The sequence below is a fragment of the Oncorhynchus nerka genome, linkage group LG2, assembly GCF_034236695.1.
Source record: "Oncorhynchus nerka isolate Pitt River linkage group LG2, Oner_Uvic_2.0, whole genome shotgun sequence".
Lineage (NCBI taxonomy): Eukaryota > Metazoa > Chordata > Actinopteri > Salmoniformes > Salmonidae > Oncorhynchus > Oncorhynchus nerka.
The window spans coordinates 94,599,806-94,615,106 of NC_088397.1; the positions used below are offsets into that span (position 1 = coordinate 94,599,806).

Sequence of the window (15,301 nt, forward strand, 5' to 3'; positions counted from 1 at the left end):
AGGAGGCGGGGACAGAACAGACCTGGGTTTAAATACTATTAGAAATCCTTTCAAATACTTGAGATATTTGTTATATCTGGAGTACTTCTCCTGTCCTATTCGGTGTCCTGTGTGAATCTAAGTGTGCGTTCTCTAATTCTCTCCTTCTCTCTTTCTTTCTCTCTCTCGGAGGACCTGAGCCCTAGGACCATGCCCCAGGACTACCTGACATGGTGACTCCTTGCTGTCCCCAGTCCACCTGGCCATGCTGCTGCTCCAGTTTCAACTGGCCTGGGCCCTAGGACCATGTCCCAGGACTACCTGACATGATGACTCCTTGCTGTCCCCAGTCCACCTGGCCATGCTGCTGCTCCAGTTTCAACTGTTCTGCCTTACTATTATTCAACCATGCTGGTCATTTATGAACATTTGAACATCTTGGCCACGTTCTGTTATAATCTCCACCCGGCACAGCCAGAAGAGGACTGGCCACCCCACATATGCTCTCTCTAATTCTCTCTTTCTTTCTCTCTCTCTCGGAGGACCTGAGCCCTAGGACCGTGCCCCAGGACTACCTGACATGATGACTCCTTGCTGTCCCCAGTCCACCTGACTGTGCTGCTGCTCCAGTTTCAACTGTTCTGCCTTATTATTATTCGACCATGCTGGTCATTTATGAACATTTGAACATCTTGGTCATGTTCTGTTATAATCTCTACCCGGCACAGCCAGAAGAGGACTGGCCACCCCACATAGCCTGGTTCCTCTCTAGGTTTCTTCCTAGGTTTTGGCCTTTCTAGGGAGTTTTTCCTAGCCACCGTGCTTTTACACCTGCATTGTTTGCTGTTTGGGGTTTTAGGCTGGGTTTCTGTACAGCACTTTGAGATATCAGCTGATGTACGAAGGGCTATATAAATAAATTTGATTTTATTTGATTTGATCTGCGCTTGATTGAGCTTGCCTGGCTTTAATGGCCCTGTAGAATATTTTCTAAATGGAAAACCCCACCCATCTGGTACTCCAGGGATAAAACAAGTAGTTTGAAAGATTTCAAATAATATTTGAACCCAGGTCTGGGACAGACAGGAAATAAACAAATAAACATCCGGTCTCTCATTGGACATTTATTTAGTACATTTCGCAGGTTGTTACCAAGTTTCTCAGTTTAAGTCTAAAGTGCAGTTAGCCAATACACCAGAATACTCCCATTTAAGTGGCATGTGAATGTATTTGTCTGTGGATGAATGAGTGTGTATAAGTTCATGTAGATGCAAATGTTTATATATATATATTTTTAAAACTGTAATTACTCTATAGCAAAGACTTACATATTTACTCTTCTTATAGTGGTCGTCTGTGCCGTTGGTGGTGGTCGTGTTAGAGTCTGACTGGATAATGGGGGCCTTCCTAGGTCCCCCAGTCACAACCCCGTTCTTCTGTCCTTTGACGACGGGCGGAGGGTTAGCGCCTCCCTCCCCAGGCAGCGCCACCTCCCCTACTCCTAGAGCCTCCTCTTTGTAGCGCTTCATGAAGACAGACATGTTCTGCAGCTGGTGGAAGGAACCAGACCAAAGATGGGAAATAAGCATTCAGGCTAATTAATTAATTATATTTTGTATTTTATCTTTATTTAACTAGGCAAGTCAGTTAAGAACAAATTTGTAGTTTTCAATACGATTTTGAACGGTGGGTTTAACTGCCTTGTTCAGGGGCAGAACGACAGATTTGTACCTTGTCAGCTCAGAGATTTGATCTTGCTCTAACCACTAGGCTACCTGCCGCCTCTACACTCTAACCACTAGGCTACCCTGCCACCTCTACACTCTAACCACTAGGCTACCTGCCACCTCTACACTCTAACCACTAGGTTACCCTGCCACCTCTACACTCTAACCACTAGGCTACCTGCCACCTCTACACTCTAACCACTAGGTTACCAGCCGCCTCTACACTCTAACCACTAGGCTACCCTGCCACCTCTACACTCTAACCACTAGGCTACCTACCACCTCTACACTCTAACCACTAGGTTACCCTGCCACCTCTACACTCTAACCACTAGGTTACCCTGCCACCTCTACACTCTAACCACTAGGTTACCCTGCCACCTCTACACTCTAACCACTAGGTTACCCTGCCACCTCTACACTCTAACCACTAGGTTACCCTGCCACCTCTACACTCTAACCACTAGGTTACCCTGCCACCTCTACACTCTAACCACTAGGCTACCTGCCCTATATGGTGTAAATTTAGCCACAACTATGTTTAATGGATATTATGTTTGTCACAGCTAGTGCATCTTTATACGTAGGTCTATTCATAAATAGTCAAATGTAAAAAAAAAAAATGAAGAATATGAATCAAAATTAGAATACTAGAAGAAGTGACCTGTCGATAATCTGGACAAAATTCCAAAATGGAGGCTTAAATACAAACATAAAGAGGATTTGGACGGCACCAAAATCTAACCTGGTCCTCTGACAGAGACCCGTAGCACAGGGAGGGGTCCTGATCGTAGACAGGTAGCTGTCTCATCAACTGCCTGCGCCGGTACATCGCTCCCTCCGTCCCTGCTACTGGACGCTTCTCCTCCGGGACCAACGCCATGTACAGCATGGCCTAAAGAGGGAGAGAGAGGGTGAGAGAGGGAGAGGAGTTAACACAGCCCAGGAGAGAGAGGGTGAGAGAGGGAGAGGAGTTAACACAGCCCAGGAGAGAGAGGGTGAGAGAGGGAGAGGAGTTAACACAGCCCAGGAGAGAGAGGGTGAGAGAGGGAGAGGAGTTAACACAGCCCAGGAGAGAGAGGGTGAGAGAGGGAGAGGAGTTAACACAGCCCAGGAGAGAGAGGGTGAGAGAGGGAGAGGAGTTAACACAGCCCAGGAGAGAGAGGGTGAGAGAGGGAGAGGAGTTAACACAGCCCAGGAGAGAGAGGGAGAGGCCTAAAGAGGGAGAGGGAGAGAGAGGGTGAGAGAGGGAGAGGAGTTAACACAGCCCAGGAGAGAGTAAACTACATGAAACAACAAGGACTGAGGACTCAACTTTACAGCAACAACAACAGCAGCACCAGACCAGTGTGACAGAGTTAAATCAAATCAAATCAAATTTATATAGCCCTTCGTACATCAGCTGATATCTCAAAGTGCTGTACAGAAACCCAGCCTAAAACCCCAAACAGCAAGCAATGCAGATGTAGAAGCACGGTGGCTAGGACAGACTCCCTAGAAAAGCAGAAACCTGGAGAGGAACCAGGCTCTGAGGGGTGACCAGTTCTCTTCTGGCTGTGCCAGGTGGAGAGGAACCAGGCTCTGAGGGGTGACCAGTTCTCTTCTGGCTGTGCCAGGTGGAGAGGAACCAGGATCTGAGGGGTGACCAGTTCTCTTCTGGCTGTGCCAGGTGGAGAGGAACCAGGCTCTGAGGGGTGACCAGTTCTCTTCTGGCTGTGCCAGGTGGAGAGGAACCAGGCTCTGAGGGGTGACCAGTTCTCTTCTGGCTGTGCCAGGTGGAGAGGAACCAGGCTCTGAGGGGTGACCAGTTCTCTTCTGGCTGTGCCAGGTGGAGAGGAACCAGGCTCTGAGGGGTGACCAGTTCTCTTCTGGCTGTGCCAGGTGGAGAGGAACCAGGCTCTGAGGGGTGACCAGTTCTCTTCTGGCTGTGCCAGGTGGGGATTATAACAGAACATGGTCAAGACGTTCATAGATGACCTCCTATGTAAAGCATAGACTCCAGAGAACTTACAGTTGGTCTTTGAACAAAGCTTTATATTCTACGTGACTGTAGGCAGCAACACTAACTGGCTTTGGGACCTGGGATGTGTCCTTTTAAACCGGAGAAATACTTCACAGGCCCTGACTTGTGGGTTCTGTGTCCCAAATGATACCTTATTCCCTATATAGTGCACTATTATTATTATTTTTTACCATAACCGCAAGTCAAAAGTAGTGCACTATTTAGGGAATAGAGTGTGATTTGGGATGCTGACCCTATGGCTCCAGGTCAAAAGTAGTGCACTATTTAGGGAATAAGGTGTTTTGGGACACGTTTCAGAGTGGTGACCAAGCAGCCCTCACAGTGCTGGAAAATAGACAATCACTCCCTATTCTGACCTCCAGGCTTCTACTGTCAGCACTCTGTGACCTAGAACAATCATCCCTCCTACTGTCAGCACTCTGTGACCTAGAACAATCATCCCTCTTCTACTGTCAGCACTCTGTGACCTAGCACAATCATCCCTTCTACTGTCAGCACTCTGTGACCTAGCACAATCATCCCTCCTTCTACTGTCAGCACTCTGTGACCTAGCACAATCATCCCTCCTACTGTCAGCACTCTGTGACATAGAACAATCATCCCTCCTTCTACTGTCAGCACTCTGTGACCTAGAACAATCATCCCTCCTACTGTCAGCACTCTGTGACCTAGAACAATCATCCACCCTTCTACTGTCAGCACTCTGTGACCTAGAACAATCATCCCTCCTTCTACTGTCAGCACTCTGTGACCTAGAACAATCATCCCTCCTACTGTCAGCACTCTGTGACCTAGCACAATCATCCCTCCTTCTACTGTCAGCACTCTGTGACCTAGAACAATCATCCACCCTTCTACTGTCAGCACTCTGTGACCTAGAACAATCATCCACCCTTCTACTGTCAGCACTCTGTGACCTAGAACAATCATCCACCCTTCTACTGTCAGCACTCTGTGACCTAGAACAATCATCCCTCTTCTACTGTCAGCACTCTGTGACCTAGAACAATCATCCCTCCTTCTACTGTCAGCACTCTGTGACCTAGCACAATCATCCCTCCTACTGTCAGCACTCTGTGACCTAGAACAATCATCCCTCCTTCTACTGTCAGCACTCTGTGACCTAGAACAATCATCCCTCCTTCTACTGTCAGCACTCTGTGACCTAGAACAATCATCCCTCCTACTGTCAGCACTCTGTGACCTAGAACAATCATCCCTCCTACTGTCAGCACTCTGTGACCTAGAACAATCATCCCTCCTTCTCTTCTACTGTCAGCACTCTGTGACCTAGCACAATCATCCACCCTTCTCTTCTACTGTCAGCACTCTGTGACCTAGCACAATCATCCACCCTTCTCTTCTACTGTCAGCACTCTGTGACCTAGCACAATCATCCCTCCTACTGTCAGCACTCTGTGACCTAGAACAATCATCCCTCCTTCTCTTCTACTGTCAGCACTCTGTGACCTAGCACAATCATCCACCCTTCTCTTCTACTGTCAGCACTCTGTGACCTAGCACAATCATCCACCCTTCTCTTCTACTGTCAGCACTCTGTGACCTAGAACAATCATCCCTCCTTCTCTTCTACTGTCAGCGCTCTGTGACCTAGCACAATCATCCACCCTTCTCTTCTACTGTCAGCACTCTGTGACCTAGCATAATCATCCCTCCTTCTACTGTCAGCACTCTGTGACCTAGAACAATCATCCCTCCTTCTCTTCTACTGTCAGCGCTCTGTGACCTAGCACAATCATCCACCCTTCTCTTCTACTGTCAGCACTCTGTGACCTAGTACAATCATCCATCCTTCTCTTCTCCTGTCAGCACTCTGTGACCTAGAACAATCATCCACCCTTTCTACTGTCAGCACTCTGTGACCTAGAACAATCATCCATCCTTCTCTTCTACTGTCAGCACTCTGTGACCTAGAACAATCATCCATCCTTCTCTTCTACTGTCAGCACTCTGTGACCTAGAACAATCATCCATCCTTCTCTTCTCCTGTCAGCACTCTGTGACCTAGAACAATCATCCATCCTTCTCTTCTCCTGTCAGCACTGTGTGACCTAGAACAATCATCCACCCTTCTCTTCTACTGTCAGCACTCTGTGACCTAGAACAATCATCCATCCTTCTCTTCTACTGTCAGCACTCTGTGACCTAGAACAATCATCCATCCTTCTCTTCTCCTGTCAGCACTCTGTGACCTAGAACAATCATCCCTCTTCTACTGTCAGCACTCTGTGACCTAGAACAATCATCCCTCCTTCTCTTCTACTGTCAGCACTCTGTGACCTAGAACAATCATCCCTCCTTCTCTTCTACTGTCAGCACTCTGTGACCTAGCACAATCATCCATCCTTCTCTTCTACTGTCAGCACTCTGTGGCCTAGCACAATCATCCACCCTTCTCTTCTACTGTCAGCACTCTGTGACCTAGCACAATCATCCCTCCTTCTCTTCTACTGTCAGCACTCTGTGACCTAGCACAATCATCCCTCCTTCTCTTCTACTGTCAGCACTCTGTGACCTAGAACAATCATCCCTCCTTCTCTTCTACTGTCAGCACTCTGTGACCTAGTACAATCATCCCTCCTACTGTCAGCACTCTGTGACCTAGCATAATCATCCACTCTGTGACTTCTCTTTCTACTGTCAGCACTCTGTGACCTAGAACAATCATCCCTCCTTCTCTTCTACTGTCAGCACTCTGTGACCTAGAACAATCATCCACCCTTCTCTTCTACTGTCAGCACTCTGTGACCTAGCACAATCATCCACCCTTCTCTTCTACTGTCAGCACTCTGTGACCTAGAACAATCATCCCTCCTTCTCTTCTACTGTCAGCACTCTGTGACCTAGAACAATCATCCCTCCTTCTCTTCTACTGTCAGCACTCTGTGACCTAGCACAATCATCCACCCTTCTCTTCTACTGTCAGCACTCTGTGACCTAGCACAATCATCCACCCTTCTCTTCTACTGTCAGCACTCTGTGACCTAGCACAATCATCCACCCTTCTCTTCTACTGTCAGCGCTCTGTGACCTAGAACAATCATCCCTCCTTCTACTGTCAGCACTCTGTGACCTCAATCATCCCTCCTTCTCAGCACTCTGTGACCTAGAACAATCATCCACCCTTCTCTTCTACTGTCAGCACTCTGTGACCTAGAACAATCATCCATCCCTTCTCTTCTACTGTCAGCACTCTGTGACCTAGAACAATCATCCATCCTTCTCTTCTCCTGTCAGCACTCTGTGACCTAGAACAATCATCCATCCTTCTCTTCTACTGTCAGCACTCTGTGACCTAGAACAATCATCCATCCTTCTCTTCTACTGTCAGCACTCTGTGACCTAGAACAATCATCCATCCTTCTCTTCTCCTGTCAGCACTCTGTGACCTAGAACAATCATCCATCCTTCTCTTCTCCTGTCAGCACTCTGTGACCTAGAACAATCATCCATCCTTCTCTTCTCCTGTCAGCACTCTGTGACCTAGAACAATCATCCATCCTTCTCTTCTACTGTCAGCACTCTGTGACCTAGAACAATCATCCATCCTTCTCTTCTACTGTCAGCACTCTGTGACCTAGAACAATCATCCATCCTTCTCTTCTCCTGTCAGCACTCTGTGACCTAGAACAATCATCCCTCTTCTACTGTCAGCACTCTGTGACCTAGAACAATCATCCCTCCTTCTCTTCTACTGTCAGCACTCTGTGACCTAGAACAATCATCCCTCCTTCTCTTCTACTGTCAGCACTCTGTGACCTAGAACAATCATCCATCCTTCTCTTCTACTGTCAGCACTCTGTGACCTAGCACAATCATCCACCCTTCTCTTCTACTGTCAGCACTCTGTGACCTAGCACAATCATCCCTCCTTCTCTTCTACTGTCAGCACTCTGTGACCTAGAACAATCATCCCTCCTTCTCTTCTACTGTCAGCACTCTGTGACCTAGAACAATCATCCCTCCTTCTCTTCTACTGTCAGCACTCTGTGACCTAGTACAATCATCCCTCCTACTGTCAGCACTCTGTGACCTAGCATAATCATCCCTCCTTCTACTGTCAGCACTCTGTGACCTAGAACAATCATCCCTCCTTCTCTTCTACTGTCAGCACTCTGTGACCTAGAACAATCATCCACCCTTCTCTTCTACTGTCAGCACTCTGTGACCTAGAACAATCATCCACCCTTCTCTTCTACTGTCAGCACTCTGTGACCTAGCACAATCATCCACCCTTCTCTTCTACTGTCAGCACTCTGTGACCTAGAACAATCATCCCTCCTTCTACTGTCAGCACTCTGTGACCTAGAACAATCATCCCTCCTTCTCTTCTACTGTCAGCACTCTGTGACCTAGAACAATCATCCACCCTTCTCTTCTACTGTCAGCACTCTGTGACCTAGCACAATCATCCACCCTTCTCTTCTACTGTCAGCACTCTGTGACCTAGAACAATCATCCACCCTTCTCTTCTACTGTCAGCACTCTGTGACCTAGCACAATCATCCACCCTTCTCTTCTACTGTCAGCACTCTGTGACCTAGAACAATCATCCCTCCTTCTACTGTCAGCACTCTGTGACCTAGAACAATCATCCCTCCTTCTCCTGTCAGCACTCTGTGACCTAGAACAATCATCCCTCCTTCTACTGTCAGCACTCTGTGACCTAGAACAATCATCCCTCCTACTGTCAGCACTCTGTGACCTAGAACAATCATCCCTCCTTCTACTGTCAGCACTCTGTGACCTAGCATAATCATCCCTCCTTCTACTGTCAGCACTCTGTGACCTAGCACAATCATCCATCCTTCTCTTCTACTGTCAGCACTCTGTGACCTAGCACAATCATCCCTCCTTATCTTCTACTGTCAGCACTCTGTGACCTAGCACAATCATCCATCCTTCTCTTCTCCTGTCAGCACTCTGTGACCTAGAACAATCATCCCTCCTTCTCTTCTCCTGTCAGCACTCTGTGACCTAGAACAATCATCCCTCCTTCTCTTCTACTGTCAGCGCTCTGTGACCTAGAACAATCATCCCTCCTTCTCTTCTCCTGTCAGCACTCTGTGACCTAGAACAATCATCCCTCCTTCTACTGTCAGCACTCTGTGACCTAGAACAATCATCCCTCCTTCTACTGTCAGCACTCTGTGACCTAGAACAATCATCCCTCTTCTACTGTCAGCACTCTGTGACCTAGAACAATCATCCCTCTTCTACTCAGCACTCTCCTAGAACAATCATCCCTCCTTCTACTGTCAGCACTCTGTGACCTAGAACAATCATCCCTCCTTCTACTGTCAGCACTCTGTGACCTAGAACAATCATCCATCCTTCTCTTCTACTGTCAGCACTCTGTGACCTAGCACAATCATCCCTCCTTCTCTTCTACTGTCAGCACTCTGTGACCTAGCACAATCATCCATCCTTCTCTTCTACTGTCAGCACTCTGTGACCTAGCACAATCATCCCTCCTTCTCCTGTCAGCACTCTGTGACCTAGCACAATCATCCCTCTTCTACTGTCAGCACTCTGTGACCTAGCACAATCATCCCTCCTTCTACTGTCAGCACTCTGTGACCTAGAACAATCATCCCTCCTTCTCTTCTACTGTCAGCGCTCTGTGACCTAGCACAATCATCCCTCCTTTTACTGTCAGCACTCTGTGACCTAGCACAATCATCCCTCCTTCTACTGTCAGCACTCTGTGACCTAGAACAATCATCCCTCTTCTACTGTCAGCACTCTGTGACCTAGAACAATCATCCCTCCTTCTACTGTCAGCACTCTGTGACCTAGAACAATCATCCCTCCTTCTACTGTCAGCACTCTGTGACCTAGAACAATCATCCATCCTTCTCTTCTACTGTCAGCACTCTGTGACCTAGCACAATCATCCATCCTTCTCTTCTACTGTCAGCACTCTGTGACCTAGCACAATCATCCCTCCTTCTCCTGTCAGCACTCTGTGACCTAGCACAATCATCCCTCTTCTACTGTCAGCACTCTGTGACCTAGCACAATCATCCCTCCTTCTACTGTCAGCACTCTGTGACCTAGAACAATCATCCCTCCTTCTCTTCTACTGTCAGCGCTCTGTGACCTAGCACAATCATCCCTCCTTCTACTGTCAGCACTCTGTGACCTAGCACAATCATCCCTCCTTCTCCTTCTCTACGAGGTCCTGAATATTACCTTCTCCTATCATCTAAGATGATCTAGGCAGAGGTGTTTAACTCTTACCTTACGAGGCCTGGACTACTGCTCGTTTTCTGTTCTACCTGATAATTATTGCACCCACCTGGTGTACCCAGGTCTAAATCAGTCCGTGATTAGAGGGGAATCACCCACCTCGTGTCCCAGGTCTAAATCAGTCCCTGATTAGAGGGGAATCACCCACCTGGTGTCCCCAGGTCTAAATCAGTCCCTGATTAGAGGGGAATCACCCACCTGGTGTCCCCAGGTCTAAATCAGTCCCTGATTAGAGAAAAACAATGAAAAGAGGGCAATGGGACTGGATTTGAGATCCAGATTTGAATTTGACGGGATCTGCACCTGGTAATTTGATATTTCAGGCGTGCAGAAGTTGTTCTGCTCAGTGGTCTGTTGTTTAGGTCAGAGGTGATGGAGCCAGTCAAGCAGGCGCCGGCTGTGGCACGTGGACCGAACAACTCTGACTAAGGAGAAGAATGCCTGTAGACTGCTGGATTTACTACAACAAGCCTGGAACGATGTTGACCTTAATTATATCATTATATATTATAAGCCTCTAGTTCTCTGTGCTGTTAAGTTTCCTATTATTTACTTTGACCAGGGTCCATAAGGTACCATTTAACCAGGGTCCATAAGGTACCATTTAACCAGGGTCCATAAGGTACCATTTGACCAGGGTCCATAAGGTACCATTTAACCAGGGTCCATAAGGTACCATTTAACCAGGGTCCATAAGGTACCATTTAACCAGGGTCCATAAGGTACCATTTAACCAGGGTCCATAAGGTACCATTTAACCAGGGTCCATAAGGTACCATTTGACCAGGGTCCATAAGGTACCATTTGACCAGGGTCCATAAGGTACCATTTAACCAGGGTCCATAAGGTACCATTTAACCAGGGTCCATAAGGTACCATTTGACCAGGGTCCATAAGGTACCATTTGACCAGGGTCCATAAGGTACCATTTAACCAGGGTCCATAAGGTACCATTTAACCAGGGTCCATAAGGTACCATGGGTCCATAAGGTACCATTTAACCAGGGTCCATAAGGTACCATTTAACCAGGGTCCATAAGGTACCATTTAACCAGGGTCCATAAGGTACCATTTAACCAGGGTCCACAAGGTACCATTTAACCAGGGTCCATAAGGTATCATTTGACCAGGGTCCATAAGGTACCATTTAACCGGGGTCCATAAGGTACCATTTAACCGGGGTCCATAAGGTACCATTAACCAGGGTCCATAAGGTACCATTTAACCAGGGTCCATAAGGTACCATTTAACCAGGGTCCATAAGGTACCATTTAACCAGGGTCCATAAGGTACCATTTAACCAGGGTCCATAAGGTACCATTTAACCAGGGTCCATAAGGTACCATTTAACCAGGGTCCATAAGGTACCATTTAACCAGGGTCCATAAGGTACCATTTGACCAGGGTCCATAAGGTACCATTTAACCAGGGTCCATAAGGTACCATTTAACCAGGGTCCATAAGGTACCATTTGACCAGGGTCCATAAGGTACCATTTGACCAGGGTCCATAAGGTACCATTTAACCAGGGTCCATAAAGTACCATTTAACCAGGGTCCATAAGGTACCATTTAACCAGGGTCCATAAGGTACCATTTAACCAGGGTCCATAAGGTACCATGGGTCCATAAGGTACCATTTAACCAGGGTCCATAAGGTACCATTTAACCAGGGTCCATAAGGTACCATTTAACCAGGGTCCATAAGGTACCATTTAACCAGGGTCCATAAGGTACCATTTAACCAGGGTCCAAAAGGTACCATTTAACCAGGGTCCATAAGGTACCATTTCACCAGGGTCCATAAGGTACCATTTCACCAGGGTCCATAAGGTACCATTTAACCAGGGTCCATAAGGTACCATTTAACCAGGGTCCATAAGGTACCATTTAACCAGGTATTGTAGGTCGTATGTAATGGTATTGAACGTTTCCCTCTCTCACCAGTTTCTGTGTGAGTCCTGGCGGGGCCCAGTCGTAGGTGATGGTGTTGAAGGTGGGGTCCTTCCTGGACACCACAGAGTTGGTGATGACCATACGGTTACGTTTGTACACCCGGATGCCCTTCACCTGTTCTCAGAAATGGTCAGAGGTGTGAATCCATGATGATGATTCTAAATGCACTGTATCCAATCAGAATGGCTGAATAGGGTTTTTAAATGGTCTGATTAATCATATAAAAGATCACCTTGGCGGTCAGGTGGGCATATTTGGAGTCGGCCAGGAGTCGGCCAATCTTGTGGTCATCGTCTAGGTCACAACTGGAGCCGTGGTCCTCCACACTGCAACCACACACTGTGCACACTTTCCTGGTGGGGATGACAAGTATGGTAAGGTAGGGTATGGTAAAGCTGTGGTAAGGTAAGGTAAAGCTGTGGTAAGGTAAGGGAAAGCTGTGGTAAGGTAAAGCTGTGGTAAGGTAGGTAAGGTAAAGCTGTGGTAAGGTTAAGTTGTGGTAAGGTAAAGTTGTGGTAAGGTAAAGCTGTGGTAAGGTAAAGCTGTGGTAAGGTTAAGTTGTGGTAAGGTAAAGCTGTGGTAAGGTAAAGCTGTGGTAAGGTAAAGCTGTGGTAAGGTTAAGTTGTGGTAAGGTAAAGCTGTGGTAAGGTAAAGCTGTGGTAAGGTAAAGCTGTGGTAAGGTAAAGTTGTGGTAAGGTAAGGTAAAGTTGTGGTGAGGTAAAGCTGTGGTAAGGTTAAGCTGTGGTAAGGTAAAGCTGTGGTAAGGTAAAGCTGTGGTAAGGTAGGTAAAGCTGTGGTAAGGTAAGGTAAAGCTGTGGTAAGGTAAGGTAAGGTAAAGCTGTGGTAAGGCAAGGTAAAGCTGTGGTAAGGTAAGGTTAAGCTGTGGTAAGGTAAAGTTGTGGTAAGGTAAGGTAAAGTTGTGGTAAGGTAAGGTAAGGTATATATGTGGTAAGGTAAGGCAAAGCTGTGGTAAGGTAAGGTAAAGCTGTGGTAAGGTAAGGTAAGGTAAAGCTGTGGTAAGGTTAAGCTGTGGTAAGGTTAAGCTGTGGTAAGGTTAAGCTGTGGTAAGGTAAAGCTGTGTTAAGGTAAGGTTAAGTTGTGGTAAGGTAAAGTTGTGGTAAGGTTAAGCTGTGGTAAGGTTAAGTTGTGGTAGGTTGAGTTGTGGTAAGGTTAAGTTGTGGTAAAGGTTAAGCTGTGGTAGGTTAAGTTGTGGTAAGGTAAGGTAAAAGCTGTGGTAAAGCTGTGGTAAAGTAAGGTTAAGCTGTGGTAAGGTTAAGTTGCGGTAAGGTTAAGTTGAGGTAAGGTTAAGCTGTGGTAAGGTTAAGCTGTGGTAAGGTAAGGTTAAGCTGTGGTAAGGTTAAATTGTGGTAAGGTTAAGTTGTGGTAAGGTTAATATGTGGTAAGGTTAAGCTGTGGTAAGGTAAGGTTAAGCTGTGGTAAGGTTAAGTTGTGGTAAGGTTGAGTTGTGGTAAGGTTAAGTTGTGGTAAGGTTAAGTTGTGGTAAGGTAAAGGTAGGGTTAAGCTGTGGTTGTGGTAAGTTAGGGTAAGGTAAGGTTAATCTGTGGTAAGGTTAAGCTGTGGTAAGGTAAGGTTAAGCTGTGGTAAGGTTAAGTTGTGGTAAGGTTGAGTTGTGGTAAGGTTAAGTTGTGGTAAGGTTAAGTTGTGGTAAGGTAAGGTTAAGCTGTGGTAAGGTTGTGGTAAGTTAAGGTAAGGTAAAAAGCTGTGGTAAGGTAAAGGTTAAGCTGTGGTAAGGTTAAGTTGTGGTAAGGTAGGGTATGGTAAAGCTGTGGTAAGGTAAGGTAAAGCTGTGGTAAGGTAAGGGAAAGCTGTGGTAAGGTAAAGCTGTGGTAAGGTAGGTAAGGTAAAGCTGTGGTAAGGTTAAGTTGTGGTAAGGTTAAGCTGTGGTAAGGTTAAGTTGTGGTAAGGTAAAGTTGTGGTAAGGTAAAGCTGTGGTAAGGTAAAGCTGTGGTAAGGTAAAGCTGTGGTAAGGTAAAGCTGTGGTAAGGTAAAGCTGTGGTAAGGTAAAGCTGTGGTAAGGTTAAGTTGTGGTAAGGTTAAGCTGTGGTAAGGTTAAGTTGTGGTAAGGTAAAGCTGTGGTAAGGTAAAGCTGTGGTAAGGTAAAGTTGTGGTAAGGTAAGGTAAAGTTGTGGTGAGGTAAAGCTGTGGTAAGGTTAAGCTGTGGTAAGGTAAAGCTGTGGTAAGGTAAAGCTGTGGTAAGGTAGGTAAAGCTGTGGTAAGGTAAGGTAAAGTTGTGGTAAGGTAAGGTAAAGCTGTGGTAAGGCAAGGTAAAGCTGTGGTAAGGTAAGGTTAAGCTGTGGTAAGGTAAAGTTGTGGTAAGGTAAGGTAAAGTTGTGGTAAGGTAAGGTAAGGTATATCTGTGGTAAGGTAAGGCAAAGCTGTGGTAAGGTAAGGTAAAGCTGTGGTAAGGTAAGGTAAGGTAAAGCTGTGGTAAGGTTAAGCTGTGGTAAGGTTAAGTTGTGGTAAGGTTGAGTTGTGGTAAGGTTAAGTTGTGGTAAGGTTAAGCTGTGGTAAGGTTAAGTTGTGGTAAGGTAAGGTAAGGTTAAGCTGTGGTAAGGTAAGGTTAAGCTGTGGTAAAGTAAGGTTAAGCTGTGGTAAGGTTAAGTTGCGGTAAGGTTAAGTTGAGGTAAGGTTAAGCTGTGGTAAGGTTAAGCTGTGGTAAGGTAAGGTTAAGCTGTGGTAAGGTTAAATTGTGGTAAGGTTAAGTTGTGGTAAGGTTAATCTGTGGTATGGTTAAGCTGTGGTAAAGTTGTGGTAAGGTTGAGTTGTGGTAAGGTTAAGTTGTGGTAAGGTTAAGTTGTGGTAAGGTAAGGTAGGGTTAAGCTGTGGTAAGGTTGTGGTAAGTTAGGGTAAGGTAAGGTTAATCTGTGGTAAGGTTAAGCTGTGGTAAGGTAAGGTTAAGCTGTGGTAAGGTTAAGTTGTGGTAAGGTTGAGTTGTGGTAAGGTTAAGTTGTGGTAAGGTTAAGTTGTGGTAAGGTAAGGTTAAGCTGTGGTAAAGTTAAGGTAAGGTAAGGTAAAGCTGTGGTAAGGTAAGGTTAAGCTGTGGTAAGGTTAAATTGGTAAGGTTAAGCTGTGGTAAGGTTAAGTTGTGGTAAGGTTAGCTGTGGTAAAGTTAAACTGTTAAGGTAGGTTGTGGTAAAATAAGGTTAAGCTGTGGTAAAATAAGGTTAAGCTGTGGTAAGGTGAGGTTAAGCTGTGGTAAGGTTAAGCTGTGGTAAGGTTAAGTTGTGGTAAGGTTAAGCTGTGGTAAAGTTAAGCTGTGGTAAGGTAGGTTGTGGTAAAATAAGGTTAAGCTGTGGTAAGGTAGGTTGTGGTAAAATAAGGTT

At 46.2% G+C, this 15,301-nt stretch overlaps 1 protein-coding gene across 1 annotated transcript in view; it reads right to left on the bottom strand.

Annotated features, from left to right (window-relative positions):
* LOC135561925 (LIM and cysteine-rich domains protein 1-like) overlaps positions 1–15,301 on the bottom strand; it is a 41,245-nt gene that overhangs the window by 4,407 nt on the left and 21,537 nt on the right. The window contains exons 3-6 of the mRNA XM_065004365.1: positions 12,190–12,310; positions 11,946–12,071; positions 2,452–2,601; positions 1,308–1,529 (exon numbers count right to left, since the gene is read on the bottom strand). Of these exons, the coding sequence (XP_064860437.1) occupies positions 1,308–1,529; positions 2,452–2,601; positions 11,946–12,071; positions 12,190–12,310 (619 nt within the window). The remainder of the gene's footprint in view (positions 1–1,307; positions 1,530–2,451; positions 2,602–11,945; positions 12,072–12,189; positions 12,311–15,301) is intronic.